General features: G+C 37.1%; 1 protein-coding gene across 6 annotated transcripts in view; it reads left to right on the top strand.

The window, feature by feature from the left end:
• The window catches only part of MTMR2 (myotubularin related protein 2), a 110,634-nt gene that overhangs the window by 73,373 nt on the left and 16,571 nt on the right, over positions 1–20,690 (top strand). For all 6 annotated transcript variants that reach the window (XM_047751974.1, XM_047751976.1, XM_047751979.1 and 3 more), the window contains 6 exons: positions 5,967–6,061; positions 6,484–6,594; positions 9,191–9,292; positions 10,381–10,464; positions 15,016–15,165; positions 16,146–16,334. In XM_047751974.1, coding sequence (XP_047607930.1) covers positions 5,967–6,061; positions 6,484–6,594; positions 9,191–9,292; positions 10,381–10,464; positions 15,016–15,165; positions 16,146–16,334 — 731 coding nt within the window. The remainder of the gene's footprint in view (positions 1–5,966; positions 6,062–6,483; positions 6,595–9,190; positions 9,293–10,380; positions 10,465–15,015; positions 15,166–16,145; positions 16,335–20,690) is intronic.

Raw genomic sequence — 20,690 nt, 5'->3', positions numbered from 1 at the left:
GGTGTCCATCAATAGGTAAATGGATAAAGAAGGTGTGTAGGTGTGTGTATGTGCGCACACACACGATGAAATACTACTCAGCCGTGACAAAGAATGAAATTTTGCCATTTGCAGCAACATGGATGGTCTTGGAGGACAGTATGCTAAGTGAATTACCTCAGACAGAGAAAGACAAATACTGTGTAATAGCACATGTGTGGAATCTAAAAAAGCACAATAAGCTAGTGAATATAAGGAAAAAGAAGCAGACTCATAGAGAACAAATTAGTGGTTAGAGAGGGGTGAGAGGCAATATAGAGGTAGGAGATTAAAAGGTAAAAACTGTTAGGTATAAAATAAGCTATAAGGATATATTATACAACACAGGGAATATAGCCAATATTTTATGACTATAAATGGAATACAGCCTTTAAAAGCAGTGAATTATTATATTGTACACTTATGTAATACTGTATAGCAGCTATACTTCAGTTTAAAAGAAAGAAAAAGTTGTATGCTTGTGTTCATAAAAGAACTCTAAATAAAGAAATAAGGTGGTTTTTAAAAAAGAATGCAATATTGCTCAGCCATAAAAAGAAAATACTCATAGCTTTTGAGAAATAAAAGTGATATATAGGAGAATAAATGGTTTCTTAGTCAAAGTGAACAGCACCTTTCATTTTATTATCAATTATAATTTTAAAAAGAACTTATTGCCTAATTTCCTGTGGCCAGGTGTCATTTCCTTGGGTGAAAATAACTAAGCCAAAGGGGAACCTACCCCCTGAATGTGTTGTTCTTGCCTGTGGTGCGTTTAGTTGTTTCATGCACAGCTATTATCTCTTCCAACACTTAACTCTTGATTGAATACCTCCCCATTCCCCCCTTTTTCCCACTACTCACCTGAGGTATCCTAAGTTCTTGTTCTGCTGAGCTGCTAAGTTAGGTGTTATATATTATTAGCATTGGATATTATGTAATAACAATAGTTATCATTATAGAGTGCTTATTGTCTTCTTTAATTGTCCTCAAAGTGCTCTCTTGAGAAAGATATTAATCCCATTTTGTATATGAAGAAACTAAGGCATAGGGAGACTACTTAGATAGTAAATCTATTGCTAGCATTTTAACAAATTTTTTTCTCTCTCTGAGCCTAAAGCATATACGCATTTTCCACCATGATAAATGACCTTATAGAAGATTTTCAAGTTGCTACTCAGTTTATTTTGTTGTCATCTCCTTTAAATAACAGCACTCCATGTAGGAGTTTTTCTTTGGCTCATTTCCCTTTTCTCTCCTATTTGCTCTTTTTGGTCGATCATATCTAAGGTAGCAGTTTTACCTACCATATATTTATTGATGACTCAAAAATTTACTTCTAGTGTGAATCCCTGTCCTAGTATATAAACAAATGCCTGCATCTTAGTCACATGACCTTGGATAATCTATAGATGTCCCTTATGTTCAGCATTTCCAAAACCGAAGTCATCACTTTTGTCACTAAATGTATTCATTCTCTCTCTCAGTTAATATTACCACTGATTGTCCACTCATTCAAGGCAGAAATTTGGAGTCATCCTGGTCTGCTCTTTTTTTCTGAACTCTGACGTTCAATCAGTTATCAGATGCAAAGGAGTAATCACTAAGATTTTCTTTCCTTTCAGTTTTCATGAGCCCTTGGTATAATATTTATGTACACTGAATGTCAAGTACCTATGAGAAATTTTTAGGAGTTTAGGAGAGAGATCAGGGCTGAAGCTTAGGCGAGAGATCAGGGCTGAAAGTCCGAATTTTTTGGAAATTAAAAAAAAAATTTTTATTTTATAGCTACACGCCCAGCACATGAAAGTTCCTTGGCCAGGGACTGAATCCACATCACAGCTTGCAGCAATGCCGGGTCCGTTAACCCACTGCCCTGGGCCAGGGATTGAACCTGTGCCTCTGTTGCCACCTGAGCTGCTGCAGTGGGATTCTTAGCTCATTGTGCCACAGCAGAAATTCCTGTAAGTCCATGTTTTGGAATCATCTTAGAATATGGATATTAGTTGAAACTGAAAGGAGGAAAGTAACCCAGAGAATGTATGGAGTGAACAGAGGGCCAAGAACATAGCTTTGGTAAACATTTTACCGTTAATGATAGAAGATGACCCGGGGAGGGAAACTGAGAAGGAATGAAGAGAATGTGATATGATGTAAATTACAGAGATCCAGACTGTATACTTACCTTTGTCAAAGTAGTTACTTTTCCACTTATGTTCTTAGATTCTTCTCTGTATTGAGTGCTGCTTCAACATCTTGCCCTATTTAAAGATACCTGCCATTGTGCACAACTCCCATGCCTGTGTTCCTTGAACCTTCTCTGATCCCATGGCTGAATGGACTTTCCTTCTTTTTATTACTTAAAGTGTGTTTTTGTACCTTTCTTTCTGCACAGATTGCATGCTCTCATGTATTACATTTGTTTGTATGTATTTTACATCTTTATGGATGTGTATTCTCAAAGTCATTTTGGTCTACCTCGTAGAACCTATTATGGATTCTTTCTCTACGAGTTCAGGGAAAATTTGAGAGGATTAGTAAATCTAGGCTCTTTGGGTACCACTAGGCAGTTTTACTATTGCGAAACTAGAGGGATACCTAATATATTAAATAAAATATTGTGATTCTAAACCATCTGTGTAGACTTGATTATTGTACAAAAGATTAAATGTAATATAAAGTATAAGGCTAGAGTAACCTTGACTGTATTAATTCATGTAGAAAGAACATTTGATTCTTACTGGGTCTAATGTAAATCTACTGTTTAGAAGTTTTTTAAAATTCAAGAGTAGTAAGTATTATGAACATCCACAGAATGCTTTAATAGAAGCAGCAACAGTGTCGGAATATTGTGGCCTGGGCACATCAGCAGTGGGTGTGGTTTCCAGACTGAGACTGCAGTATTTCACCCTTGAACATAGGAGATAGACTATTGCTATTTGAGTGGCTTAGCTTTGCATGATGTGTTGGAAGTAGATCTGAATTTGCAATCCAAGGAACTGCATTCAAGTCCTAATCTTAGAATTACTGGTTCTGAAACATTAGGCAATTTGCTGTACTTCTCTGAGCCCTGGTATTCTCATCATCTAAAAAGTGTAGGTAATTAGAGGTCTTATAGTTAAGGGCTGATTTGAAGGTTAAAGGAGGTACTCAGGTCAAAAGTACTTCATAAATTCTGAAGAGCTTTATTTTTTCGGTATAGGTATACAATTGTTTTAATTTAGGAGAGACTACAAGACTTAAAGAGGGCTGACAGTATTAGGAAAACAGGTTTTAATTTGTATAAGTTGTTTTTTTAAGCAGCTTATTTAATAGCAGTCCACCTTTTTTGTTTTTTGTTTTGTTTTTATTAAACTGTAGTTGATTTACAGTGTCGTGCCAATTTCTGCTGTACAGCAAAGTGACCCAGTCATACGTATATACACATTCCCTTTCTTATTTTGTCTTCCATCATGGTCTGTCCCGAGAGACTGGATATAGTTCCCTGTGCTGTGCAGTAGGACCTTATGGCCCATCCATTCTAAATGTAATAGTTTGCATCTAACCCCAAACTCCCACTTCTTCTCACTCCCTTCCCCCTCCCCCTTGGCAACCACAAGTCTGTTCTCCAGGTTTATTTCTGTTTTGTAGATAGGTTCATTTGTGCCATATTTTAGAGTCCACATATAAGATGTCATATGGTATTTGTCTTTCTCTTTCGGACCTACTTCACTTAGTATGATAATCTCTAGTTGCATCTATATTGCTGCAAATGGAATTATTTCATTCTTTTTTATGGCTGAGTAGTATTCCATTGTGTATATGTACCACATCTTCTTAATCTGTTCATCTGTCAATGGACATTTAGGTCATTTCCATGTCTTGGCTGTTGTGAATAGTGCTGCAGTGAACATACAGGTACACGTATCTTTTTCAGTTAATGTTTTGTCTGGATATATGCCCAGGAATGGGATTGCTGGATCATATGGATGTTCTATATGTAGTTTTCTGAGGAATCTCCATACTGTTTTCCATTGTGGTTATACTAATTTACACGCCCATCAACAGTGTAGGAGGATTCCCTTTTCTCCACACTCTTTCCAGCATTTGTTATTTGTGGACTTATTAATGATGGCCACTCTGACCCGTGTGACTGTGGTACCTCATTGTAGTTTTGATTTTGCATTTCTCTAATAATTAGTGATGTGTCGAGGATTTTTTCATGTGCCTATTGGCCACCTATATGTCTTCTTTGGAGAAATGTCTATTTAGGTCTTCTGCTCATTTTTTGATTGGGTTAGGCTGTCAGTGCTGGTTGTTACTATTGTCATTTGCCCTGGTAAGGTTCCTAGTCACAGTCTCTTGTCTACTTGGTACAAACCCTGCTGGGCATAAATTCTTTCTTCAGAGTGACTTAGGCTGAAACCAGCCTAAGAAAAAATGATAAAAAAGACAGAACAAAGCAGAGCCTAATGATGATAATAGTAACACAGATAAAAATGCTTATACTTAGTATGGCATTTTAAATTTGGGAAGCACCTTTGTATATATTATTTCATAATTTTAGAATGAAAGTTAAGTTGGATTGAGAGGGACATATCATTTATTAGAATATAGCATAATAAGGTTGATTTTTCACTTCACTTGTGTGAGTGAAGAAAACTGGCTCTGGAAAGAACCCAGAAATGTTTTTAGTAACATTGAATAAAGCTTTCCCAGTTGAGGTAAAAATTCATAAGAGCGAGAAAATGTATGCAAAGCAAGAGTATGTATCTTTCTATAATGATGAATTTATTTAATTTTAAAAGCTTCCCTCTAAATGAAAGATTGGAAATGCATTGGAAACAATGATTTAAAAAATGTAGCTCATACTTGAACATTCCCAAGGGAGCTATTTTGAAACTTAGAAATGTTTGTTAGAAGATCAGTCTCATTTCAGATTCCATACAAAGCAGTTGGTCCTTCAAAGTGATGAATAAAAAAGCAAAGTAAGAAAGTTGCAGTACCTTATTGAACATATTTCATGTTCCTAAGTTTTCCCAGAAGTCCCTTGGAGGGTTCTTAGAAGTTTTTTGCTTGTAATTCTGCCTTACTTCCTCGGAACGATGAAATTTTTTTTTTTTTAATCTGCTGACTTGCTACAATAATGACGTAGAAGGGATTTATGAATATTTTAAGATATAAAAATTTGTCCTGGGTATTAGGAACTCTACCTTATTAAATATTATTTTGGGCTAGTGGTAATTGAGTTATCCCACTCTTACTGTATGTTTTAAAAAGCAGTAATACTGTGTAGATTCATCATTTGTCATTTAATTAGACAATAACTTGTGATTATATCTCCACAAAGTTTGACACCAGTTGCTTGGTTGGGAATATAATACCTTCTTATTTTACTATTCTTTTTCTAAGAAGTCATATTTCATATACATTTCATTTCCCCTACAGTATTTTTCCCATAAATAGAATCAGGTCAGGAGTTTCTGATATTATGTATTTCAGGTATTGTATATTTAGAGGAATGTTCACAACTAGACTGTGGCCAGAAGAAGACCAGCAAATTGGTGACGATGTAGGAACTGTGACTAGGTGACTGGTGACTGTGACTTGAGATATTTGCCGTTGTTCCCCCTGTAACGTCTCCGCCTCCAGTCACTACTCCAACTGCCGCACCTGATCTGCCCAGCAGGAAGAGTGGCCGTCTTTGTTTCCCTGTGTCTGTCTCAGGGCCAGGAATGTCCCTCTGCCTCTTCAGCCCTTCCCATTTATTCCACATTCCTTCCCAAATTAGTGCATGGTTGGAAGCGTGGATTTGGCTTCCAAGGTCTCTTTGAATCACTGATTCTATGATTTTGGGGCATAATTTAGACTAGCAATCAGAATTCTATTAACTTTTGTTTGTGAAAAGATAAGTGTAGTTTTAAATAGTGCACAATATAGAGTAAATTTTGGGCTCTTTTCCTTTTCAGCCAAAGATGTAACTTATATATGTCCGTTCACTGGTGCTGTACGAGGAACTCTGACTGTTACGAATTATAGGTTATATTTCAAAAGCATGGAACGGGTAAGACTTGCTATTGGATTAGATTTTTATATGTACATCTCTTTGTTGTTTGTTCATCTTTGATCTTTTTTTTATTTTTTTGGTCTTCTTAGGGCCACGCCTGTGGCGTATGGAAGTTCCCAGGCTAAGGGGTCAGATTGGAGCTGCAGCTGCCAGCCACAGCAACGCCAAATCTAAGCCATGTCTGCAACCTATACTGTAGCTCATGGCAATGCTGGATCCTTAACCCACTGAGCCTGATGGGGCCAGGGATCGAACTGACATCCTCATGGATGCTAGTCTGGTTCTTAACCTACTGAGCCACAACAGAAATTCCATCTTTGATCACTTTTGATTAAAGCATTTCTAATTAAGATTTGTCTCAGCTATAATTTTACAGTATCAATTTCTCAGTTTTAATTTTTTTTCTTCCTTCCTTTTAGGATCCCCCATTTGTTTTAGATGCTTCTCTTGGTGTTATAAGCAGAGTAGAAAAAATTGGTGGTGCTTCTAGTCGAGGTGAAAATTCTTATGGACTAGAAACTGTGTGCAAGGTAACTGTTGTAATATGTATGCAGTTTTATTTAGTTTGAAAAGCTTTCTGTTAAATAGAACCTGTGTTTAGAAATTTGTCTCCGAAATATCAAATGGATTTCATACTAGAAACATCATTCTAGTAGAAGAAAACAACATTTAGGAGTAATAAAAAAAATTGATCTATTGTGAATCAGGCTTGAATTTTTTTGGACCTGAACAAAGTTCTCTCACATTCATTATTTCATGTTGAACCTCATAAAAATCTTGAAGGGGGCGTGATTATTACCTTTAATTTACAAATTAGGAACATAAGGCTCTGAGCAGTTAAGGCTCATAATACTTTTTAGTGGAAGAACTGATTATGATATATTCACTTCTCTATTTTGAGTTATACTTTTTCTACTTCTGAAACACTCGTGGAGAAAACTCCATGTTACAGACCTTCTGCATTTTCTTATCTAACTCATATCCTTTGAATTCATTAATACTTGAATGAGACTTAGATTGTTATAGTTTTAACATTCAGTCATAGATATTTAACAGCATGTGTCACCATTCTCCTTATTAGGGCCTAATTAACACGTGTGCACATCTCAGTTCTGGGTCATTTCTTCTCTTTCTTATGCTGTGCCAAAAAAGTAAAAGCAGTAGCATATGTATAACTTTCAAGACCTTTTCTTATGCCAGTCTTAGAAGTATTATGAATCTGACATTAAAACTAATGATTTAGTAATTATTTTTAATGTTTTTCCATTATAGTTGGAAGGGCTCTGAGAGACTAGCACATTGTCTCTTCATCACTCTTCTGTGGTCTAGGTGTAAACAGGACGTAGAATATAAGAGGACATGAAACAGGATGACTTTGGAATTTTAATCATTTTATTTTATTTTATTATTTTATTTTATTTTATTATTTTATTTTATTTTATTATTTTATTTTTTGTCTTTTCTAGGGCTGCTCCTGTGGCACATGGAGGTTCCCAGGCTAGGGGTCAAATCCGAGCTGTAGCCGCTGGCCTACACCATAGCCACAGCAATGCAGGATCTGAGCCGCATCTGCAACCTACACCACAGCTCACAGCAACGCCGAATCCTTAACCCACTGAGCAAGGGCAGGGACCGAACCCGCAACCTCATGGTTCCTAGTCGGATTGGTTAACCACTGAGCCACGACGGGAACTCCAACATACTCAATTTTTAACTAACACTTGACTGTTGGCAAAAATTAAACATATCATAATAGGACTACAGAAGGCATCATTGATGGTTCAGTGTACTACTTTTGAGAATACCTTGAAGGGAGCAACGTGTGAAACAAAATTGATCACATTTACCAATTGTTTGCATAGAGGAATACATGACAGATACATTTCTTCCTTAGTAAAATGCCCGATCCTTAACCCACTGAGCAAGGCCAGGGACTGAACCCGCAACCTCATGGTTCCTAGTCGGATTTGTTAACCACTGCACCATGACAGGAACTCCGTGGAATTTTAATCATTTTAAATATAGTTTTTTCCATAGACCAAGACCATTATCAACAAACCCAAACATTTGTAGGGCCTCTGCTGTGGTACCTTTGGGGAGCTTAGTGTTCAACAGAGTAATTATAAGTATAATAATGTCTAACAAGTTATCATTTTAGGTTCCCACACATGTTTGTTTTAAAAGATGGCAGGGCTAGCATTCTAATTTTGGATCAGATTTGTAATAAAATGTTTCACTTGTTTGTGTTCTGTGAGTGCAGTGTAGTGGGGTATCTGTGCTCAGTTTCATAGAACATGGTGTCATAAAGCTATTTTGAATTCTGTCTAGATGAAAATGCCTAAATAAAATAAATAGTCTTGAAATCACACTTAATCCTAATTTTTTTCTTAGTGCTGTTAAGATCTCAGTAAATTGGAATGGGAACATCTCCATTCAGCCTAAGCATAGAAGACTGCTTGAGGACAAATAAGGGAAGGGAACTCTGGTCCTTAGATGTGACCATAGAGCCTGAATAATATGAACAAAACTATTTCTGCCTGTAGGTGGCTGAAGAACTTGGACATGGAGTTGAGGAGGCCCTTCAGGCAGAGTTTAGTTCTCTCAGTCTAGTAGCAAGAGACTTATGAAGAGAAGATCCAATGGAAATGAGTCCTGGGAAGGGGTTGTAAGTAGGAAAATGATCACCAAGCATAATGGGAATGAAGACATTTGTGAAACGGGACAACAGCTAATCAGGTTTTTAATAGGGAAATTCCTAACAGAAAATGGGCTTTCACAGGGAAAGGACATATGTTGATAGTGGGTGTCAGTCATGTAATATCGTGACTTCAGATGCAGTATCTCTGATCTCCAGTGCCTACGTCAGATGCTGCCTCCTTGAGTTCGTAAGCAGAGGTAAATCTTCTGTCCTTGGAATTCTGCCTTGTATCAGAGTGCCTTGTGTTTATTTTTATTTCTTTCAATAAGGCGTAATTTCCCTGCCTCCAGGAACTGTTTGTTGTCTGATTTATTTTTGTATCCCAGTCACGATCTTAACATTTTACAAGATAGTTCCAAGTTGCCGTATTTGTTCATTAAATAAAAAGTGAGTAGCAGTAGGTGACTTAGATCCTAACTCTTTTCTAGGATATTCGGAATTTACGGTTTGCTCATAAACCTGAGGGGCGAACAAGAAGATCAATATTTGAGAATCTAATGAAATATGCATTTCCTGTCTCTAATAACCTGGTAAGATGTTTCCTATTTTTGAAAAACTTGTATTATAATTTTCGGTGTAATGTGAAGAAGCTTGTCTAGGCTCTCTAGAATCTTTGTTTAGAATCCCACTTTACCATTTAACTGGGTGTATAATTTAGGTTTAATCTGATCTCTAGGACTAGTTTTTTAAGGTACAAAATGAGAAAGGTGGACTAGCTGATTTCTAAGGTTCATTCCTGCAGATTAACATTCTGTCATCATAAGGTCTTTTTATCCAGGTTGTTTCCATAAGAAAAGCTGTATGTGGTTTTCATTAGGATGTGAAATCTCCTTTTTAATTGGGAGCTAAGCTTTAAGTCTAGCAATTTTAGGAGGAAAGTGTGGACAAATACTTGGTTAAAAGAGTTCCTACTGTGTGCTTTTAATGGTGTTAGGCCTCCTCGTTTATTTTATATAAACCAACTTCCACAGTAGCTATTTAGTGGTAAATATTACTCGAGATATTTTAAAGTTGAAAGCAGGAGCAGGTAAGCAGTTAACTCAGTGTCATAGTTAGTAGGCAATAAAACTCGGAATCAGTCCTGGTCTTTTGACTCAGGTTGGGATGTTTTTCATCAGAGTTGTTTATATCATTCTGTCTACATTAATGATAAATTTTCGTTTTTGGTACACGGATTGCATGCCTCGAAATAAAAAATTTACTCAGTATGTTTTAGGAAATGTAGCATAATCTTTAAAGCTGCTTAACTGCTGTTATCTTTTATCTGTTATCAAAGTAATTAATATATCAGAAGTTGTCTTTTTTATGTAATGTCTCTGTTATTTGGAAGTAAACCTAAAGCAGCTACCGAAGATATCTGAAGAAAATATGGTGATATGTTAGTATTTGATAAATCTTGGTGGTGGGCCTTTGTGCTTTTTTTATGTTTGAAAAATATGAAAAAACAATACTTTTTCAAAATTATAAAACAAAAGTTAAAACAACAATATAAAAAGGGATACCAATACAAAATGTCATTGCAGATAAGTTAGTGAAAGCCTTGGATATGATAAGCAAACACTTCTGATGCATTACCTTCCTAAATGACTTAAGCTTTAACTCTGTTTACTTCTCATAGCCTCTTTTTGCTTTTGAGTACAAAGAAGTATTCCCTGAAAATGGATGGAAGCTATATGACTCTCTTTTAGAGTATAGAAGGCAGGTAAGTACTTTAAAAAAAAATTCTGTATTGTTTTTATTACAACAAAAACTTCATGGATTGAAGTGAACAGCTTTCTGTAGTTCTGTGGTTTTTGTTGTTGTTTTTTTAATAAAGGCTAATCTTTTTTTTTTTTTGACTGCCTTTCAGTTTCTTTAAACTGCTTTTCAGAGTATAAAAATCTTAATGAATCTTTATTTACCGAAGAGTTTGTAAATAAAGCAGTTTACTTAAAAAATTACACTAAAGGAGTTCCCTTTGTGGCTCAGTGGTTATCGAGGCCGACTAGGATCCATGAGGATGTGGGTTCGATCCCTGGCCTCGCTTACTCGGTTAAGGATCCGATGTTGCCGTGGGCTCTGGCATAGGTTGCAGATGCAAGATGCAGCTCCAATCCCACGTGGCTGTGCTATAGGCCGGTGGCTGCAACTCTGATTCAACCCCTAGCCTGGGAACCTCCTTGTGCCACAGGTGTGGCCCTAAAAAGCAAAAATAAAATAAAATATAATAAAACTAAAATTGTAAAATATGTTTATGATTTAATATTCTTAAGTGTTATTTAACATTATTCACTCAGATTTTTCTTTTTGGGTATCCTATAAATTTGAAAACATTTCCTAATAGTTCTGCTGCTTATAATTTATCTCTACATAATTATTTTGAATGTTTTACATTTTCACAAAGGACACACTTCTATATAAAATGTTAACAAATCAAATCTTACAGTATACGAAAGAGATAATATGTCATGACTAAGGTGAATTTGCTTGATACCAGAAAACCCTATTAATGTGATTCACCATAATAAGAGATTAAAGCAGAATTTAGTCTTGAAATCTGTGTTATGGTATATCATTCTTGCTATTATTCCTCAATGCACTATTTCCCAAAGAGTTCCTATACTATAATATTTAAACAATATCTAAAATAGTATGTATTTTTAACTTTTCACATGTTCACTTTACTTTCTTGAGAATGTAGGGTCAAATATATTGATTGTTTCTTGGAAATCATTAGATTTGATATTCAAAATTACATGGCAAAGCAATCAGAAAATCTGTCAAATGTCTGTAGAATTATAAAAGTGAAGAATATTCTTTGGGAATCTGGGAAGAAATTGCTGTCTCTTTCAGTAGTATTCAGCATAGAACTTTGGAAAGCAGATGAGATAACTGTGTCCAGAGAAAATAAATTAATATGGAAGAGAATAAGTTAAAAAGAATGAGTGACACAGATAGTGATTATACAGAGGACCCTAAAATTTGTGGGTAAGCTCAATAGAAGTCGTCAAGTTGCTAAAACACTGAAAATTGGTATATAGACAATGAGCATGGTATTCTGTAGAAATTATCATGTGGTAGATACCTTGCTTATTAACAAATTTGGAAATCATTTAAGTCCAGTAAAGGAAAACAGAATTTATCCTCAGAACTGGAACATAAGTAACTGAGGAAAGCTGTAATGCGGTTTATTTGATTGTCAGCTGACTCTGACAAGTGAATACATTAACTGAAGGGCAGTGATTTGCATGGAAAGTAGAGATACCTGCCAAAGATCAACAGTTGTCAGTATATATCTTTAGCGCTGTCCACAAAGAAAGACTGACTAGCCAACTCCAGATTTCTGCTCGGAAGGCAGTTTCTTGAGTGGAGATAGGTTGTGTCAACTTCTCTACGAATGAGGAAGACAGTAACCAGCAAGGTAATTTAAGTCAGTGGTTCTGTTCCAAACCAGCCATTATTTTTCTGAAGAATGTGACATAGTCCTAGTGGTAACAGTGGTTCTCCCTGGTGGTGATTTTTCAAGAATGTGGGAAGGGGTGAGAGAGAGATGGGACTACCCACCTAGATTTGGGGTGGTGCACTGGGGTCTCAGGAGATCGGACCCTCTCAGCTCTGACTCCATGTTTTCTAAGAAAACTTCAGAAACTAATTTTACTTCTCATAGAAGCTTCTTTTCAGAAATTCATTCTTCCATCAAATTCCTGTAACACTTACTATATTGATTAGTGGCTAGAACTATGAAACAGAAAGACACAATCCTGAGTGCAAAGAACATATATTTAATGGAGGATTCAAAGAAGTACACTGGCAATCACAATATGCGGTGATGAATACTGTGATGGATAGAGCAGGTACTCCAGTGAGAAAACATGCAGCCACCTGGAAACTGAAAGTTTTTGGCGAAGGCGAAACTAGAGTGTAGAGTGGCCAGAGATCAATCCAGGGAAAGCAGGAGTTGCGAGGACCTTGCCAAGTTCCATAAAGGACTTTGTACTTTATGTGAAAAGAAATAGGTAGCCATTGCTAGTTTTTTAGGCAGAAGAATGTCATGATAACTTTTGCATCTTAAAGGGTAATCGTGGAGGCGTTGTGGAGGATAGATTGCAGAGGCACAGAAGAATAGCGATAAAGGCCTGAATTAGGAAAGTGGCAGAGAGGATTGAGGGAAATGAGCAGACTTTTTTTCTGGCACTGTTGGATGGAAAAAAAAAATCAGAGAAATTGGGCATTGATTGGAAGTAGAGGGTGAGGAAGAGGAATGAGTGAAAGGTGGTATCCAAGTTTCTTACTTGAGTACCACTTCTGTAAACTTACCAATTCACTGTACATTTTTTATTATAGCATGTAAGTGTATTTTTAAGAAACTCTATTTTCATTTCTGGGAATAAGTTAGGATCTTATCTGAACAGTTGTCTAGTATATATAAAATTGAGGAAAGCAGGAAGGAGGGAGAGATGGAGATGGCAGGCAGCAAGTTGGGACCAGGCTAATTAATTGGGGTAAGTAGGATATATGGTGCTGGTGAAGAGGCAGACCGTGGCTAGGGATGGGCAGAAAATACTGACAATTATTTACCATGTGGTTACTGGGAGGGAATTTTCCCTTTTCTTTCTTCTTCTTCTTCTTCTTTTTTTTTTTAAACTTTTTAGGGCTGCCTGTGCGGCATATGGAGGTTCCCAGGCTAGGGGTTGAATTGGAGCTGCAGGTACAGGCCTATACCATAGACACAGCAACTCGGGATCCAAGCTGCGTATGTGATCTACACCACAGCTCATGGCAATGCCAGATCCTTAACCCAGTGAGCGAGGCCAGGGTTTGAACCCATATCCTCATGGATCCTAGTCAGGCTTGTTACTGCTGAGCCACAGTGGGAACTTCTACCACCTTTCTTAATTATCCTCTTGGGTTTGGTAACAGCTTGATAAATACCCCTTTAAAGGAGAGTACCTTCTGTTCTTTGATATCTGCTTTTTTAACAGTTTCATGAACCAGGATAACAGATTTTTTTTGAGAAATAGTGTAGTTTTATTATAAAAAGGATAGATTTATAATGTACATGGAATTCTTTACATCTTCCTTTGGTCAAGTTATAGTCTGTGCCACAGTTTCATCTATAAAATGATGTTAATGAAACCTGAAGGTAGTAAAGAGAGAGTGTGTAGCAGAGGGGGAGAAAGAGAAGAAAGGCTGTTGGCATAGTGCCTGCACATAGTAGGTGCTCAGTAAAATTTGTTTAGACTATAGTTTGGTTTCTTTCGATTCTTTTTCTGTTTCATTATATGAGTTGTCAGGGATAATAATGTTTAAAAAATACACACTTTTTAACCATTTAATATGATGGCTTTATTTTCTCTAGAATGGAGGATGGAAATTTTAAAGTGTCTTATTAAGTAATTCTATATGTGAAGTAGTATTCTAGTTATAAATATTGAAATATTCAAATATTGAAGGACCAAATGAGGTTAATAATTCATGTGGGTTTTTTTTTTAATTTTATTTTTAGGGCCGCAGCTACAGTATATAGAAGTTTCCCAGGCTAGGGGTCGAATGGGAGCTACAGCTGCCGGCCTATACCACAGCCACAGCGACGCCGGATCCTTAACCCACTGAGCAAGGCCTGAGATCGAACCCGCATCCTCATGGATCCTAGTCGGGTTCGTTACTGCTGAGCCATGATGGAAATGCCTCGTGTGTTTTTAAAAAAGTATTTCAAGTGTTTCTCTTGCCTCCTGTTTTTTGGCTTTGCCTTCTCTTCCTTGTTTTTCTAATATGTTTTAGATGAGCAACATTTCATTAGTACCTAAAATTGACTTTAGGTTGTAAGTGATGAAATATGCCTAGCATTCTGGTAGACACTAGGTACCTGCCCTCTGACATTTCTTTGTATAATAGATGGCAACAAAGTTACTCATCCAGTCACATGTATGGGAGGGTGTTGTTTTTAAAGACAAGAATATTTTCAGTCTTACTGTTTCCTTCCTTTTCATTTGATGTATTCAGGACAGACCTAACACTTGATCAGTATGTTTACTAAGTATGACTTAGTAAGTCTATTAAAATAAAATTGAGTGCGAGAATGAACACAAATCCCTATGTTAGAATGTCTCATCCTAAAAGCCTGGTTACCACAGGCTGACAGTAAGTATTTCCAACAACTTAAGAGATGGATGGATAGTGTATTTGGGAGAAGTTGAATAGGAGGCTTCTGTTCTGATGTTTTAAAATATTTTTGTTAGGTAGTACTTTGTCTTATGTTCTGTTTCACATGTAGGGAATTCCGAATGAAAGCTGGAGAATAACAAAGGTAAATGAGCGATATGAGCTTTGTGATACATATCCTGCCCTCTTGGTTGTGCCGGCAAATATTCCTGATGAAGAATTAAAGAGAGTAGCATCCTTCAGATCAAGGGGCCGTATCCCAGTAAGTGTGAAGCGGTGATGAAACTTTCTCATTGCTTTTGTACCCCACATAATGCTGAGGTTTCTGGAATTTGAAATGAGCATTGGTGAGTTGCTCAGAATTACATGGTTCTTAACTTGAAAACAAAGTTGGCTCTGTATTATTCATTATTTCTTTATCTTATACTTCTTAGGTATGGTGGTACATGCTCTTTTCCTTTAAATCCCAGAAAGAAGAAAACTTTACAAATTTACGGTGAATTGCTCATCAAATTTATCGAATTTGATACTATTTGAAAATCAAATTCATCAATTTTGATAAAATTGTTGTTAATCAAATGTATGATGAATTGAATTTATGATCTTTTTAGATCAGCTCAAATAATTTTAGGTACAAAAATTCACAGACTCTGAAGATTTTATAGTTGGGCAGTTTTGCAGATCTAGTACTAAGACCTTAAAAGTGAAGTTTACATTGTCTTCTTTAATGTATTTTTTTCTAGAGACAGCAGTGCCAATAGTTAATGACTTTCATAAATCAGTATCTAATTAAAGAATTAGACTAAGTTTTCCACATGCCAGAGTTGGTTTGAAAGAAAGGTGATTTTTTTTTTGTCTTTTGTCTGTTTTTTAGGGCTGCACCCACGGCATATGGAAGTTCCCAGGCTAGGGGTCTAATTGGAGCTGTAGCTGCTGGCCTACACCACAGCAATGCAGGATCCAAGCCATGTCTGCGACCTGTACCACAGGTCATGGCAACACCAGATCCATAACCCACTGAGCGAGGCCAGGGATCAAACTTGAAGCCTCATTGTTCCTAGTCAGATTCGTTTCCACTGCTCCATGATGGGAACTCCAGGTGATGATTTTTCATAGCAGCCTTTTATATCCTAGGCTTTGGATCTAGTTAGAAAGCAGAGTTTTATAGAGTAATGTTTTAAAGAAGAATTATTAACAGAGAAGCATGTTAAGTGTGTTGCCATTTTCCCCCCTCTTTTTAAGGTTTTATCATGGATTCATCCTGAAAGTCAAGCCACAATCACTAGGTGTAGCCAGCCCATGGTAGGAGTGAGTGGGAAGCGAAGCAAGGAAGATGAAAAATACCTTCAAGCCATTATGGACTCCAATGCCCAATCTCATAAAATCTTTATATTTGACGCCCGGCCAAGTGTTAATGCTGTTGCCAATAAGGTGAGACCATCTTTCAACTAGTTAAGATTATAGCTACAGTTTCATGAATCAACTTGAATTTGGTAGGAGCCACATTATAGCATAAAGAGTTCAGGCTTTTCAGAAATAAAGATGTAGATTCTCATCCTGGCTCTCCTGTTTGATAGTATGATTGAGTCAGTTAATCTTTTTAAACTTTAATTTTTGTAGTTAATGAGCATCAAAACAACTAACAAGAATTGTTTTAGGGGAAAAGTAAGTTGATAAAAAATAGTGCATAGCTCTGCTTACTTATGTAGAAATAAGTGTTCAGCACCTATGAGTTTCTCTCTGCCTTCTCCAAACTGGGCAGTGAGCTTATGGCTGACTGAAGTCTGCGCGGCACTGTTGTAGAAATCATGAGGTGTTCTTGGTGACCAGTGCTGCCCTCTTCTGGCAGCCCTCCACCTGTACAAGCTATTCAGACTGAAGACTTGCAGTTGAGCAGTGGTCCTGATTGCTGCTATAGAATAAATATTGGCATTATGGAAATAGAAATTCTGATTCAGTTGACAGTCTGTAATTCTGATCAGTTTAAATTCCTTATCTACCATTGGAGAAGGAAGGAGAAGAGATACAATTTAGCTTTACAAAATTATCTTGCATGAAGTGCCCGCTATGATGCAGAGGGTTAAGGATCTAGCACTGTCTCCAGGGCAGCGTGCGTTCAATCCCCGGCCCTGCACAGTGGGTAAAGAATTTGGCATAGGTTGTAGCTGTGGCTTGGGTTTGATCCCTGGGCCAGGAACTTCCATAGGCTGTGGGTATGGCCAAAAAAAAAAAAAAGTTATTTTACAGATAAGCAAAAAAAAACAAACAAACACAAAAAACCCAAATCATACAACATCCTAAATCTTAGAGAAATACTGTCAACCCTTGGTTATACTTGCAGACCTATGTGCATACCTATGCACACATATGTTTGAAACAGAAGAATGATTAAAACTTCTTTTTTTAAATTGACACTGTTTCTTTTAATGCCAGTATATACTCATCTCTAACATTTTAATGGTATGATAACTAGTAACACCAGTTGTTTCTGGACCTTTAGGTTATTTGTGTTTTTGTTTTTTGTTTTGCTGTTATAAACAATGCTGGGATGATCATCCTTTAATTAAATTATGGAGCATGAATCTAATTATTTCTGTCCTTGTTTAGTGCTTTTGAGAACATTGTGAATTCCAGGCATTCTCTGTCAAACTGTAAATATTTCCCCTTAAAGGAAAAATGAGCCAATGTGTATATGAAGCCGGTACCCTAGAGACTAGCATATATTTTTCTAGTAATTTCTTGTTCTCTTCCCTAAACTTATGCCATGAATTAGGAGGTATGAAACCTAGAATGTTCTCGAGGATGAAAGGAGAAGGAGGAAAGAGTATAAAGCAGAAAAAGCAGTAAGGCAAGATGTTATATTCCTCATTTTTTTTTTTATTGTCTTTTTGCCTTTTCTAGGGCCGCTCCCGCCGCATATGGAGGTTCCCAGGGCTAGGGGTTAAATCGGAGCTATAGCTGCTGGCCTACACCAGAACCACAGCAATGCAGGATTCGAGCCGCGTCTGCGACCCACACCACAGCTCACAGCAATGTCGGATCCTTAACCCACTGAGCAAGGGCAGGGATCGAACCCGCAACCTCATGGTTCCTAGTCGGATTGGTTAACCACTGTGCCACGATGAGAACTCCGAAATAGCTCTTTTTTAAAAAGACTTATGTTCACTTCTTTCAATTATTGGAACATTTTTCTGATTATAAAGCATGTCATAGACAACATAAAATCTAGGAAGGCATAAAAAAAGTAAAGAATAAGTAAAGAATAAATTATATCACTAAACTTCGATGTATTTTTCCCACTGTTTTTTTTTCTGTGCATTTATGTATTGATTATTTTGTTATCATTGTTTTTCCTCTTAACGTTATAAGAATTACTTCTTTTCATCAAATATTCTGGAAAATACTTTAATAGTACTCATTATAAAGGTGTATCGTTCTTCTTCTAATGATTTTTCTAATATTGGATCTTTAGTATTTTAAACATAGCTAAAATAAATATCTTTTGTTGGCATCTTTATTTTCTTAAAATAGTTTCCTAGCTATTACAATTACTATATCATAATTTAAAACATGCCTTTTTTAAAGTTTTGTTACATATTCCCAGTATTCTTCAGAAGTTTAATTCAGTTTACCAGCTTGGTATCGTTTTATTGAGATATGATTGACATAGAATAGTGCATAAATTTAAGGTTTAGTATAACATAGTGATTCGATATATGTATATACTGTAAAATGAACACCACAATAAGTTTTGTTAATGTCCGTCACTTCACAGAATTATAATTTTTTCCCTTGCGATGAGAACTTGTAAAGTCTACTGTCTTAGCAGCTTTCAAATCTACAATCTAGCAGTGTTACCTGCAGTCTTCGTGTTGTGCATTATCTCACCACAACTTACCTTTTAATGGGAAGTTTGCACTTTTTGACCACCTTCCTCCAATTCCCCCTCCTACCTCTCTTTTAAAATTTGCAGAAGTGTACATCCTTGTTACAGCAAATATTTTTCACCTTCACAGTAAGAACATTTTTTCTTATAGCTTCCACCAGTATGAATATGACACCTGCTTTAGCAACCATGAGTCATATCAAGAATTAAAATTTTGGTAGCTACTAAATCTTATGTGTGCCCTACGCCAATCAGATTTACTTTCTGCCCCTGCTAAAAGTAGCCACTACCCTAACTTTCATAGTAATCATGTTGTATTTCTTTATATTTTTATTATTGAAGAGTACATCCCCGGACTCTGTAGTTTAGCCTTGCCTTTTTTTTTTTTGTCTTTTCTAGGGCCACACCTTTGGCATATGGAGGTTCCCAGGCCTAGGGGTCTAATCAGAGCTGTAGCCGCTGGCCTCAGCCACAGCCACAGCAACGCGGGATCCGAGCCACGCCTGTGACCTACACCAGAGCTCACGGCAACGCCGGATCCTTAACCTGCTGAGCGGGGTCAGGGATCAAACCCGCAACCTCGTGGTTTCTAGTCAGATTCGTTAACCACTGAGCCACGATGGCAACTCCAGCCTTGGCTTTTTAAGTGTTGTATTTGATATGCCTTTTTAAGTCTCTCTTTATCTATAGTCTTCCCCTTGCCCATTTCCTTCTTCCTTCCTCCTGCCCTCCTTCCTTCCTCTTCTTTCTTTCTCTCTTAACCTTTCTTTGTTTCTTTCTCTTTCCCTTTCCCTTCCTCCCTCCCTCCCTTCCTCCCATAGTCCGGATTTTATGGATTGTGCTGTGGTATAGTTCAACTTTTGTCTTCTAAATTTCTTTCACATGATTTCAGGGGTTTATTCAGATTCAGGGTCCACTCCTTTGGCAAAGCTATAGGAGGTATATGAGGAGGCACATAATTTGTGGCTGATTCTCCTTTTTGGGATAGAAGCAGCAGCTTAGTGCCAGGATATATTAATTCACTGGGACTGTAAAATGGTGATATTCTGATTTCATGATTTCCTTTTCAGCTGTTAGTTGAACTCTTTCTATAAAGAAACACTTTCTCATCTAAATTTTGGAAGATAGTTCATGTAACAAAGAAAGCAGGATAAATGCTTGATTCTTTTTCCTTGTTTACCAGTTTTCCTAATAATATACTCCCTGTTATCCCATGAAGATGACTAGTTTTTTTTAAGTATCATTATGTATGCCTTCATTTATATATAGTCAGTTTCTAATTCATTGCAAGTATATATATATATTTTGAAATAATATTTCCCACCTTTGGTCAGAGGGAGGCTTTTCAAGTTTTCTCTTGAGTTCTTTTGACATAAAAAGGATTCAGAGAGGAGTTCTCATCATGGCACAGTGGAAACGAATCTGGGAACCATGAGGTTGCGGGTTTGATCCCTGGCCTCGCTCAGTGGGTTAAGGATCCAGCATTGCCATGAGCTGTGGTGTAGGTGGCAGACGAGGCTTGGATCCCGCATTGCAGTGGCTGTGATTGTAGCTGGCAGCTGTAGCTCCGATTTTAATCCTTGCCTGGGAACCTCCATATGCCTCGGGTGGGGCCCTAAAAAGAAAAAGACAAAAAAAAAAATCAGAGAAAGCAGCAAATGATGCAGAGAAGAAGAGCCAACATAGAAATGATAGGGCCCTAAATAAAGAGTCAGGGAATGCCCATTGTGGCTCAGCAAGTTAAGAACCTGACTAGTATCTATGTGGATGCAGGTTTGATTCCTGGTGTCGCTCAGTGGATTGGGGATCTGGCATTGCCATGAGCTGTGGTGTAGGTCGCAGATGCAGCTCTGATTCGGCCCCTAGCGTGGAAACTTCCATATGCTTCAGATGAGGCCCCA

Source organism: Phacochoerus africanus, chromosome 11, assembly GCF_016906955.1.
Source record: "Phacochoerus africanus isolate WHEZ1 chromosome 11, ROS_Pafr_v1, whole genome shotgun sequence".
In the NCBI taxonomy this organism is placed as follows: domain Eukaryota; kingdom Metazoa; phylum Chordata; class Mammalia; order Artiodactyla; family Suidae; genus Phacochoerus; species Phacochoerus africanus.
The sequence above is the reverse complement of the archived record's forward strand: the minus strand, read 5'-3'. Positions and strand labels throughout refer to the sequence as shown.